The following is a 13,248-nucleotide window of genomic DNA, read 5'->3' on the forward strand; positions in this document are numbered from 1 at the left end:
GTGTAATTAATAAAGCATAAACAGAAGTACCTAATGCCACAAGTTTATTCTAAACCAAATAGATAAGTCCGAATCGATTTAACATTCATATATCCTATAACTTACTACAAGGGTAAGAGTTTGGCCGGCGATAGAATATATTGTATAGTTATATTTTATTTCGAATTATTTTATAAGAGTGGAATTGTATTGAGATTAAGCTCCTTTTTACCCATTTTTTCTTATAAATTAAGCTCTTATAAGTTTAATTCAACTCTTATAAATACAGTTCAGAAAAGTTAAGCTCCTACAAGTTCAGTTCAGCTTCTATATATTCAGTTCAGTAAAATTAAGTCCAAGAATGCGGCAATAGAGTATTATTACATCATAATCATATAATATTAATATTACAAATTGGCCCGGGCATCGCCCGGGCATTAAATCTAGTATCTAGTATATATATATAAAAGAGAGTTTTTTCGAGCGATTCTAGAGCGTCCACATCATCAAAAATTAATTTAGAAAAGTTTTATAAATAATATTTTCCACATAAAAAATAAAGTGGAGAATCTTTTAATTATTATAATATCTATATTTCCTATTTTATATTCATGAGAAGTTTCTAATTTTTATATAAAAACTTTGACATTTCATTTGGCAAAAAAATGTTGTTATAAAAATTATGAAGATAATATAATTAGATTCGTGGTAAAAAATGCTTTCATTAGAGTATAGATTTCATATGATTTACACACACGAGTATTAAAGATGGTGTACTTCTTTTATTATGTTATATGTCCGATTATAATATGTATAAATTATAGAATTGTCCCACATCGAAAGATTAACATAAGGTGGGTGATCCTATGATTATAAATAAGAGTCATCATTGGAACCTATATAACAACCAAAAACCTTTTGAGTCTCTTCAGTATTGTTTTGGAGAGCTCTTAAGAGTTTATATCATTATCTTCACAGTATGATATATTAATATTTTTTCTATATTATGTACTATATTCAAATGATGTTTATAACCTTTTTATAAAAACTTATACATTTCATTTGCCAAAAAACTATTAGTAAAAAAAAAAAGTACGAATATTAATAAATAGTATTCCCTCCATTCAAGACCAAATACAACATTTTCATTTACACACTTGCCAAAACACAAATTATAACGTAAATATCTTTAAGTTTACATTATAAAAAATTTAAAAATTTGATATTCTTATTGTACTTTATAGGTGAAGCAAATAAAATCCTACATGACCATATTTTGTCTTACGTATTGCAAGGAATCATAAAGATTTTATTCGTTCATGAATAGTGTAAAAAAAAAGGAATGTTGTATTTGGTCTTGAATCGAGGGAGTATAGTATTTGCTCATTATTATTAACCTGAGTTAGATGTCGAATTATGTGCGAAAAAGATGGTGTATTTCTAAGTATGTTATTTATCCCACATTGAAAAATATGTTGGTGTGGTGAATATATTATGTATAAATAATAGAATTGTCCCACATCGAAAGTTTAGCATAAGGTGGATGATCATATGATTATAAATAGAAGATATCTTTAGAGACTATATACCAACCCAAAACCTTTTGAGTATCTTAAGCATTGTCTTGGAGAGTTCTTAAGAGTTTATATCATTATCTACACGATATGATATATATATTTTTTATATTATGTCCAAGTGATGTTTATAATTTTTGTATAAAAATTTATACATCTCATTTAACAAATTGAAGTAATATATTTTTTTTTTGAAAAATTATATAATTAGATTCGTGGTAAATAAAAGTCAGCATTAGAATATAGTATCATATTATTTGCACATATTTTAATTACGATAGGAAGTTAAAAAAAAATGTACTATGCGAATATTAATAAATAGTATAGTATTTTCTTATTATTATTAAACTGGGTTAGATGTCGAATTAGGTACGAAAAAGATAGTGTATTTCTATGTATATTGTTTATCCTACATTGAAAAATAATGTAGGTATGGTAAATATACTACATATAAATAATTAAATTGTCCCACATTAGAAGATTATCATGAGATGACGTATCATATGATTATAAATATGAGTCATATTTGAAACTTAGGGGTATTAACCCAAAATCTTTTGAATCGCTTAAATTATCTTAGAGAGTTCTTAGAGAGTTTGCATTAGCGGCAAACCTTAGTTACAACAATACTATACAGATATTAATCACGTAGATATTTATAAAAATGATTATATATTACTATATTAGTGATATTATAATGTTTATTTTAAGACAATCGATAGTATAATAACTTTGTTTAAGACAAAATCATAATTAAAAAATAAAATGGATGCTAAATATACATAAATTGGTTATTAACGTATGTCATATAATGATAATCTCGACAATAAAATAGAAAATTTATGAATTATAATACAATCAAGTGTTGCATAAAAAGATTTTGAATCAAGAAACAAATCAATAATGAGCTTTTTTAGTTTGATAAATAGTAGAATTAAATATTTTTAACTTTCAAATATAAGTAATTATTATGACTTATTATATTTGAGTAACTAAAACACATCGTAATTTTTAACCAATAATCAAAATCGCACCAGAAAAAGAAAGTATTTTGCATTTGTTTATACATTTGATTGCTCCTTCAATTACATCTTAAAAGTCGTGTTTAGAAACAAAATGTAATTTAAATCATATCATTTGTACATATTTAATTATGACAAAAAATGGAAAAAACGTACGAATATAAATAGATAGTATAATATTTTTTCATTATTAAACCGGGTTGGATATCGAAATAGGTGCAGAAAAGATGGTGTACTTTTTCGCGTGTTATTTGTCCCACATTGTGCTACTCAAGAAACTACTCCGTTTCTTTAAGCTCTATCTAGTTCTCAAATAGTTATAGGATCAAATATCTCTAAGTTGTTCAGGTGAACAACTTAGAGATATTTGATCCTATAACTATTTGAGAACTAGATAGAGCTTAAAGAAACGGAGTAGTTTCTTGAGTAGCACAATCGGAGTAGATTGTGGGGATCTCATTGTAATAGAATAATTGTAGTTAGAGTTAATTACATTATCAAATTATTAATGAGAAGTAGATTGGACGTAGGCCTATAGAGTGTAGGCCGAACCAATTCAAAACTGATTATGTTGATCTTATTTCGTTTATTTATTTCCGCTGCATTTCTTAGTTTGTCGTTTTTATTATCTTCACAACAGTCTACTATCTTTGTCACGTTGGTCCGTTGTTTACAGTTTATACAAAGACAACAAGTTACAGTCCGTTACACTGTTGCCTTCATCATAACCAACGACACTTCTTTTAATCTCCATTTAAAAGAGGTTGTGTTAGGTATTTGAGATATCATTTCATTTAACTAACTTAAATCAATTAAGTTAAGTTAAAATTTTAAAAGGTACCTAATTCACCCCCTCCCCCTCTTAGGTACTTCGGGATCCTAAACTCTTCATATTCTACACATGACAATATGACAATAAATGAGTAGGGTTACAAGAAGTTTTATCCACATATTCCCCTCGTCCTTGTCACTGGTGGGGGTAAAAAATCTTAGCGGGTGCAAATGAATAACGGTTTAAAAAAAACTCCAAAAAAGTTCAAAAATTGTAACTAAAGACTTTAAAATTTCCGATCGCCAGTGAGGGAGAGCCCTTGCTTGCCCCTATATCCACCACTAGTCCCGCTCATTTGTTTCGCTTTGATTTTAGCAGAAAGACTAAGGAAAGAGGATGATGTCAATTATTAGATGACAAGTGAATTAAATTGGGTGTGGTGGATCAAATTTGTAATACCCGTCCTTTTAGGGATCCGTTGACCGACGTTGACTGACCTTAGACATCTACCTTGATCTTCGGAAACCTTAAGAGTGTTGACTGGTGATGATGTGTGTCTTGGTGTGCGTGTTACTCGATCTAGCTGAGGTTACTCGATCGAGTAGCTTGGGAGCTCGATCGAGTAGACACCACTCGATCGAGTAAGTTGGTTACTCGATCGAGTATCGGGTTTGCAGCGGAAAATTATAAATCGTACAATCGTGAAACCCAAATCATTTCTCCTTTCTTCCAAAACCTAAATGTCGTTATTCCACTTCTCCTCCACCATAGTTCCTATCCTTGAGGCCTTTGAGAGTGGTTACACCTTAGGGATGGGATGCTTGAGTCGGGTAGCGGTCTTTACGCCGGATTGCTTTGTATAGGTATATTGTCCTCATCATCATCGTCTCCTTTGATTTCAGTTATGGCTATGGTAGTAGTAATAGATGGTTGTAATGGTTGCTATAGGTGGTGTTGATGGTTGATTGTTATCTTGTGGTCGGACGCGGAATCGCTGCGGTTTCTAAAGGTAGGTTCGTCTACTCAGTACTGTTGATTGTTTAGAGGATCTGTTGTTGATGTATAATTGGATTAGTGTCATTGTTGATGATCGGTTGTGGTAGTTGATTAATACGGTGTTGAAATAGTAGTTGGTGATTGTTGTTGTACAGCTGATTGTGATTGTTGTCTGTGGTTCTCGAGGTGCGTCCTCGGCTGAGTGGAGTCGCTTGCGGGAGTGACTTCATGAACAACCCGGATTTTTAAAGACTTAATTAAGGGATAAAAGCGGAAAAAAACTAAGTCATTGCTATAAAAATTGAATCCAGATCGTCATGGATCACTTATACATGACTAAATAATTTAGTCGAGAGATTTCAATACAAATTTAAACCATCATTTAGAGCTCCTCTCATAACCCAGAATGCCCTTTAAGGGTGTCTCCACCTAACTCGTTCTTGGTACCTGAAAAACATTTAAACAAAAGTCGCTGAGCGACAATAACCTAACCATTCTCCTATCATCACCTTAATCATTCAAAAGCAGGCATGCGAATGAAAATGGAATGCATAAATAAGAATCACGTAAAACATACATCACATAGGTTCTCTTATCACAACATTCTTGATATTCAAATGGTACCTCAATATTACTCAAATATATTAAGAAACCATTTTAGTAATACAATAACACTTATAGAAAGTGAATACAAGTTAAGCACATGTGAGCACGACAAGTTCAATCATCAAACATGTGACATTGTTACCTTGATATTTCTTTATCATACAGTAACATTATCCACCACATAATAATTTCATCGATAAGTCTAACATGTATCATGTGAGTAAAAACTGTAGTCATTTCTTTTAAAAACCTTTGTTTTCTTAACAAATAAGCACGGGACGTGACTACTAATGTCACACGTATACTCACGACTTGCATCTCACCTTAAGTACGAATGTGAACATCAATCCCGCCAATCATACCGATTCTAGGAGGTTTACATCTCACCCCTAGCGCTCAGTAGGACCGGACAACTAAATTGACTTGGTTTAACAACCAGAATCGTGGGGAAGAACAGACTGCTAATGGATGGTCTCAGAGGTCCCATTTAAGTGACATGTCCCATACACTTCGAGGCACCAAGACAATCGCAATCGTCAAGGTCTGCACACGATCGCAACCGTGAAATAATAATTGCCAAGATATCTGAAAGGTAGTAAAGCTGATCAAGCTCCTGTCAATATATGCGCATATACCCACTCCACAACTTCTTGGAACACGCAGCTCCTCATTGGCAGCTGGTCGACTACTATCCTAACGACAATTCCTCCACACGCAGCTTCGGGATGTGCTGTCCGTACTTGTATAGCATAAGCTCTCTAAGCATTCTTCCGTCACGTCGATCCCTAAACCTTACCAAGGTAGCGCCCAACATGTAGCACGAAAGACTCATGGATGTCTTATAGAGACGATGATACGGCGACATGCGGACCATCCCGACATACCGACAATACAAAGGTACTTGGCTCAGAGGTCCCATTCAATAAGGCAAGTGGGAGGAAATGGAGCACCACATGAATAATGCCACTTGCATATTATGAGAGGGGTATATCCGTCTTCAGTTTGTAACGGATAGCCCGTCTTCGATGAGAATTTGTGAGCAAGAAATTGATCAAAAAACGAGAGGAAAATCGAGAGAGATCTAGGATGGATGAAAATCAAGTGACTCTGGGACTGAGTTGTTTGGGTTAGGTTTTAATTTTATGGACATATCAGTGACCCGACAAAACGGGTCATATCCGAATGACCCAATTCAATAATTCGAGATCTGAAAGTATCCCTAACTTGTTTTACCTGAATATGATCGAAACCCGAATTGACCCAAACCAGACCCGACCTAGTCCGAACTTTGATTGACTAAATGTTGACTTGATAGAGATGTCCCGGCCCGAAAAGACCCTACCGATAATATTTTATATACCAGAATAGGCTCAACCCAAACCCGACTCTTTTAACCCATTTACCAGGTCTACCCATATTCAACCCGTTTAATACTATCCAACAAGATAGGTGAAGTCCATCGATTCACTTCCTCCAAAACAGGTGTTTATCCAAAACAATCAACACCAACAACATTCGTGAAAACTTGTGATTATCCCCCTTTTATTTTTTACTATTAAGAGAATAAAAATTCTCAAAAGTTTTCCCTCCAAACTCCATCAACTTATATAAGGAAAGAAGTGAAATTTTCCCATTAAACTATTATCTTTAAGCATGATTTTTTTCATTAAATTATAAATTACACTTATAGTGTTTTAATCAAAATAAAATAAACGAATATTATTAATTTCGTGAAAAATATTCATTAAGAAAATTTAAGAAAGTTATAAAATGAAATCATTAACTTTGTGATTAAAAAAAAAAGATTTCATAACGTTCTCAAGTTTTTTATTAGTTTGCATTTTAATTTTTTTCTCATATTAAAATACAATGAGTTGAAATATGAAAATTTAAAGAATAAATTTGAAATGAATAAATAATAAACTAAAAAGTAAAACCTTTATAAATACATGCATTATTGCTCGGGATTTATACTAATTCTATTAAGCAAGCGAATAAAACCATCAACAAGTGAACGCGTACGATATGGAACACATAATATATACACACTTAATAACAAGACATCAATATATTTTCTCCATTTTCTCTTTAATACATTTATTTTAATATTTTTTTTTAATTTAATAAAATATTACTTTTATAAAATAATTGTCACCAATAGATCGTCCCAAGATTTAATATGTACCATTCGAAAGTAACGAAGAGGCATTTCTTTTCAACTAAAGGAGAAAATCGGGACCGGATAATACGATACTACAGTCTACATCAATCTCTGACCTCAAAGTAGCATAATTTAATGAGCGAAAGATTATGAGCATCCACATTCAGTAAGATAATTATACATCTGTTGTATTACCTTCAATTTTATAGTTTTTGAGTATTCTAATCAAGTTTTTGAGTTTTATTTTAAAGTTTTTGAGTCTTACTATAAAGTTTCTGAGTTTATTCACTTAAAAATTAAGCTCTAAAAAATTACAATAAAACTAAAAAATATTACATATTAGTTTAATTAAATTTGAGTTTTGACGGAAAAATTATTAAAATCTAACTTATAAACTTTAATATGCTCAAAGAAATATACATATGCTCAAAAACAAATAAAGTTTGAGACAATAAGCTCAAAAAAAATACATATATGCTCAAAAAATAAAATAGTTGAATGTAGTACATCCGATGTATGTTCCTTTTTCTCATCCACATTGAAGAGGATGATGCATCCTCTATTTCTCTTAGCACCTTCTCTCATCTAAGAGAATGTCCTCAAGTGAGATCAATTTAGACATCCTCTTTGAAAGAGGAAGACTTCCTTTATTTTTATTTTTATTTTTAGAGGAAGTACAACCTAAGCCATTGTGTCAATTAGTCATGCTAATTCAAATCAAACCCTAATTCTCTGGATGATCAACCAAATTAAGCTACAGAGGGATGCGGCGAGGCCATGCAACCCCCGAAACGAGACGTCTTGATCAATCAACAGCTGCAACGCGCTACCGGACTCTCCTCAAAAACAGTAAGGCGTTAATTCTGATTATTAGTGATTAAAACATCACTTAAGTGAAATTTCAATTTCAATTTCGATTAGTGATTACAAATATCACTTCACATATAATGGCAGAACTAAGGGGGTTAGCGGGGCGGTCTGCCCCTCACTTAAACATTTGAATTGTTTAATTAAAATTTCCGATTCTGTTTTAGTTTACCTTATTTCATTAATAACTTGTATGATAAAATTACGGTCCCTTATTTTAAAATCTTGATTATGTATACAGGATAAATTCATGGAGAATGGTTCTTCAAGAGGCTTGAAATTGCGCGCCGGTCGCCCAAGTACTCAACTTTGAATCAGGTTCTTATTTTTATTAAAAAGCATTTACTGATTTGCGATTATAGACTGTTTTTGTTTGATCATTTTAGTCGTATTGTGGATTCATGCTAAACGTGTTTTGGATTATGATTTATGTTAGCCGACCCCAAATCATGTTGGTTTGTTATTGTTATTGCTGCACATGATTATGTAGTCGAGATAAGCTTTTGATTTTGATATTATATATTTGTTGTTTTTGTTTCCGAGTTAAGATTTGGACTTCCAATTTTAATTGCTTAGGAAATAGGAAAACTATAATGAATCATTAAAATATTTTTGTTGGAGAAAGAATCGAGTGTTGTTGAAATGTGATAATAAGTTAATAACATCAATAAGTCTCTCTTAAGACGGATATACCCGTCTTAAACTTAAGAAAGGGGTACGATGAGGTATTATTCAATAATAGATGAAGTAGATTATGAAACAAGTGATGAAGTAGATTATGAAGATTATGATGAGGTATTTTTGGTACATTGTGTATGATAATACGACCGATTGAGAAGCATTTGGATGATGCTAAGAAAGGGGTAGGTGAGGTATTATTCACCTGCAGTTGCTACACCGTAGCTCCGCCCCTAATTATACTACTGGTAGGTATTTTAATGAATATTAAACAAATGATTAGGACGGAGGGAGTAGAGAGTTTCTGGGAAGCACAAAAAATTGTAAGGGAAGATACCAGGCAATCTCCTGTTGCAATCTTCCACTAATATTTGAAAAGGAATGTTGAATGAATCTAAATGTCTTCAGTAATTTGCAGTCTGGTATTAATATTTAAAACTTAAAGAAGTTTTGAACGAATCTAAATATCATATTTGAAAAGAAATGTTGAATGAATCTCAATATCATGATTCTACCAAGTCCAAAACCATTTACCAAGTTGCTTTTTATAAAAATATTTTTGTATGTCATACTCCGTACTTACTAGGACATTAATCTGATTACAGAGTTTGGAAATATTTACAATATCCAGAGTCCAGACCTTAAGGGTGTGTGTTTGGATAGCAAAAGTGGAGGGAAAAGGAGGGGAGGGAGGAGGAGGGAAGAGAAAGGGAGGGAAGGGAAGGGGAGGACAAATAGGGTGTGGGTGTTTGAATACAATTATATACTCGTATAGTGGTTCTTATACTTGGTAATACTTGGTAATGTCTGACCTTGTGAGAATAGGACATTTTCCTTTGAATCTTTCTTTTAAACTATTACATTATATACTAGTAGTATACGTGCGTATAGTGGTGCTAATAATACTTGGTAATGTCTGACATTGTCCAATTACTAATCGTGTTCTCCACGATTTCATTTTCACTGTTTATAACCTCAACAGTTCTTTAATTCTAATCGCGCCTTGTTCAACTCTCACAAACATTGCATTTTATTGAATCTATATCATGAATTGTGAGAGTAGAGGTTGCTGATCAGCTATTACTCACTCAAACATTCTCCATACCAAACTTGAAATCCACATTTGTTTTACACAAAAATCACAACAAATAAAGAAATATTCTCTCTGAAAACCAAATGGCAGGCGTCATAATAGCACTCGGTGTTACAAATACACTTCTCACGGCGCTTAACAGTCCAGTCCTCAAAGGGGCCTTCTTGAGCTGTGTCTATGCCGATAGACTCGAAAAACTCAAGGGAACTGTTACCACCGTCAAGAGCATGCTTCTTGACGCGGCCAAAAAAGATGAGCTCTCCGAAATTGATCGCGACTATATAGACAAACTCAAGGATGTTGTTTACGATGCTGACGATCTGTTTGACGAGTTAGTTACTCAGGCTGAGCGAAAGAAGCTCTTCAACGATGACGACATCTTCGAAAAGGTACGTCAGTTATTTCTGTCTTCAAAAAAGTCTAAAAAGGTTAAAAAGCTAGAATCAAGGTTGAAACATATAGCTGACAATCATTCCAGATTTGGGCCTATTAGCATCGACACCATACCTCAAGAAAGGCAAAGGGTGGAAACCTTCTCTTATTTGGGCGTATGTGCACGTACTGTCGTTGGGAGGGATGATGATGCTAGGGAAATTATAGGTAAGTTGCTAGATTATGCAAATCCTGTTAATTTCCTTACTATAGTAGGGATGGGAGGTGTGGGTAAAACCACTCTTGCTAAACTTGTTTTTGATGAGGAATGGATTAAATCTGAATTTGACTTGAGGTTGTGGGTTTGCGTCTCTGATCAAGGAGGAGCTCCGCTTAATTTGAAAGATATTCTGGTAAAGATACTAGAGTTATTGAACTGTAAGCGTGATTCTAGTTCATCAGTTGAATATCTACGTGGTGAATATCAACGTCAGGTGGAAGAAAAAAAGGTTTTGCTTGTTTTAGATGATGTATGGAGCGAGAGCACCTTAGAACTGGAGCCCTTAAAAACCCTCTTGATGGTTGATGGAAGGAGTAGAATCATAGCAACTACACGATCGATGAAGATGGCTGGAATCGTAGGGGGTGGTATTCATGAATTGCAAGGTCTCTCCAACGATAATTCCCAACATTTATTTGAAATGACTGTGTTTGGAAACGAGCCAAAATCCACTGATTTTGTCGAGATTGCCGAAGAGATAGTTGAGAAATGTTGCAATATTCCCCTCGTTATAATGGTGGTAGGTAGCCTTCTACGTGGTCAACCCATTGGTAAATGGCAGACATTTCTAATGAGCGAGTTTAGTGAATTTGTCAAGGATGAGAATGACATTATGTCTGTATTGAAGTTAAGTTATGATCATCTTGATCCTTCCTTGAAGAGTTGTTTTGCTTATTGTGCAATATTTCCAAAGGATTACGTTATTAGCAAAGAAGTGTTAACGGACCTTTGGAAGGCACAAGGATACATTGTGCCATTTCGGGAAGGTCAGAGTATTGAATCAGCAGGGGAAGAACACTTCTCAATTTTGCTACAAAGATGTTTCTTCCAGGATGTTAAGAGGGATGAGTATGGTGATGTGGAGTCATTTAAAATACATGACCTTATGCACGATCTTGCTCAACGTGTATCAGGGAATGAGATTTGTGTAACAAATTCTAGTACGCCCGACTTGGAAGGTAATATTCGCCATCTATTTGTCTATAGATTAATAGATTCTAATATGCCCAATTCGAAATCCAGTCTACATCATCTATTATGCGGTAGGCCTATAAATACTGACGACTTTAACAATAAGAGTAAGATCCGTTCATATCTGATGTTTCGGAGTAGCGGGCAGGTTGAACTTGGAGAGGAATTGTCTTCTTCATTAAAAATGAATTGGGGGTGCATAAGGGCACTGGCCTTGCAAAGCACCAATGTTAGACTGCCTGATACAGTTGGTAATTTGTTACATTTAAGATATCTTAACCTTGCCTACAGTAAAATGAAGAAACTCCCAGATTCCATTGTAAGGTTGCATAATTTGCAGACACTGAACATAAATCATTGCAAATTCTTGGAGGAGTGGCCAAAAGAATTTAGCAAATTGGTGAATCTCACACACTTGTACATAGATTTTTGCTCCCAGTTGCGTTACATGCCAGTTGGTATAAGTAAGTTGAGTCGCATACGTACACTTACCGAGTTTGCAGTTGAAGATGAGGGTGCAAGAGGGACACAACGTGGTGCACAACTAAGAGATCTGAAAGATCTTGCAATGAACCTCAAGTGTCGCATATCCATCCGGTTCTATGATTTGAAGAGTACGGAGGAATTGAAGAGTACAAAGGAATACGAGTGGGAAGGGAGCTGTCTGGAGGACGCTAAACATCTCAACGAAGTGAAGCTAAATTTTTATTCTCCACTGATACCAACATATTTAGAGAGAGAGATGATAGCAACAGAGGAAGTTGTGATGGAAAAACTGAAGCCGCACCCCAACCTCCGGAAGTTCAGTTTGAGTAACTACGCCGGTGAGAAAATAACAAGCTGGGGAAGAGCACGAGTTAATTGGGGCACCTTTTTCCCGCATCTTGTCCATATAGAGCTTATTGATTGCTGTCAACTCCAAGAAGTACCAATGTTTAGTAAACTGCCGTATCTAAAATCTCTTTCTCTCATTAAGTTGAAGAAGTTAAAGTACATGGAAGAAGTTGGATCATTGGACACCACATTCTTCCCCTCCCTGGAATCTCTCGAAGTTTATTTCCTTACCTCCTTGTCAAGATGGTGGAAATCAGGTGATACCGGTGATAATCAATGCCAACCCTCCTTTCCTAAACTTTCTAAACTGTCCATCAGGAATTGCATCAACTTAAAATCATTTCCACACTGTCTAAGCCGCCCGAAACTATACTGGGTACAAAACGATGATGAATTGACGCTAACAACTGCTGATGGAGTGCAAATATCACCCGAACCCTATAAACGGTAATGAACTCAAGATACTCTATCTCAATTACTTCTATTATTTCTGATATTTATTTTAATCAAAGATTTTTTTTGGTGTAAAGGCCACAATGGTGATTTTGATGCTGGCGCGATTCAAACCTAAGTCATGAGTACCAAACTGTCCAGATATCAAAGAAATCAATTTCTTGAACGAGGTTGCTTTTAAATTTTCATTTTTCTCGCATTATGCATTTTGGTTTGTGGTGTGCCGCTTGATTTATTATTTTCTTGTGTATCCTAAATCGATTTGTCCTGTCCTCTACACACCGCCACAGTAGCAATCGATATACATCCGCTTTTCCAATTTTCTTCATCTACTCTAAAATGAAAAAACTCCCAGATTCCGTTGTAAGGTTGCATAATTTGCAGACACTGAATCTAAAGTTGAGTTACATGCGTACATTGACCGAGTTTGTGGTCGAGGATGAGAGTGCCTGCGGGATGCAACGTGTTACTCAACTTATTGATCTCAAAGCCCTTGTGGTGAACCTCAAGGGTAGCATATCCATCTGGTTTGGGAAACAATTCATTGGTGCATAGGGATATGACTGGAGATGGAGTTGTTTCGAGCACG

The 13,248-nt window shown here is 34.4% G+C and overlaps 1 protein-coding gene across 2 annotated transcripts; it reads left to right on the forward strand.

The window, feature by feature from the left end:
- The first annotated feature begins 7,786 nt into the window (after positions 1 to 7,786).
- LOC141648422 (putative disease resistance protein RGA3) lies at positions 7,787 to 13,248 on the forward strand. 2 transcript variants are annotated; one of them, XM_074457078.1, is made up of 4 exons: positions 7,787 to 7,959; positions 8,219 to 8,295; positions 9,839 to 12,653; positions 12,737 to 13,248. In XM_074457078.1, exons 3-4 carry the CDS (start codon positions 9,976 to 9,978, stop codon positions 12,747 to 12,749), a joined length of 2,691 nt encoding a protein of 896 aa, XP_074313179.1. In that variant the 5' UTR covers positions 7,787 to 7,959; positions 8,219 to 8,295; positions 9,839 to 9,975; the 3' UTR covers positions 12,750 to 13,248. The 2 variants fall into 2 exon arrangements, with proteins under 2 accessions (XP_074313179.1, XP_074313180.1); XM_074457079.1 differs by lacking the exons at positions 7,787 to 7,959; positions 8,219 to 8,295 and having other exon boundaries at positions 9,981 to 10,137; positions 10,227 to 12,653.

This window comes from Silene latifolia, chromosome 3, assembly GCF_048544455.1.
Source record: "Silene latifolia isolate original U9 population chromosome 3, ASM4854445v1, whole genome shotgun sequence".
Taxonomy (NCBI): domain Eukaryota; kingdom Viridiplantae; phylum Streptophyta; class Magnoliopsida; order Caryophyllales; family Caryophyllaceae; genus Silene; species Silene latifolia.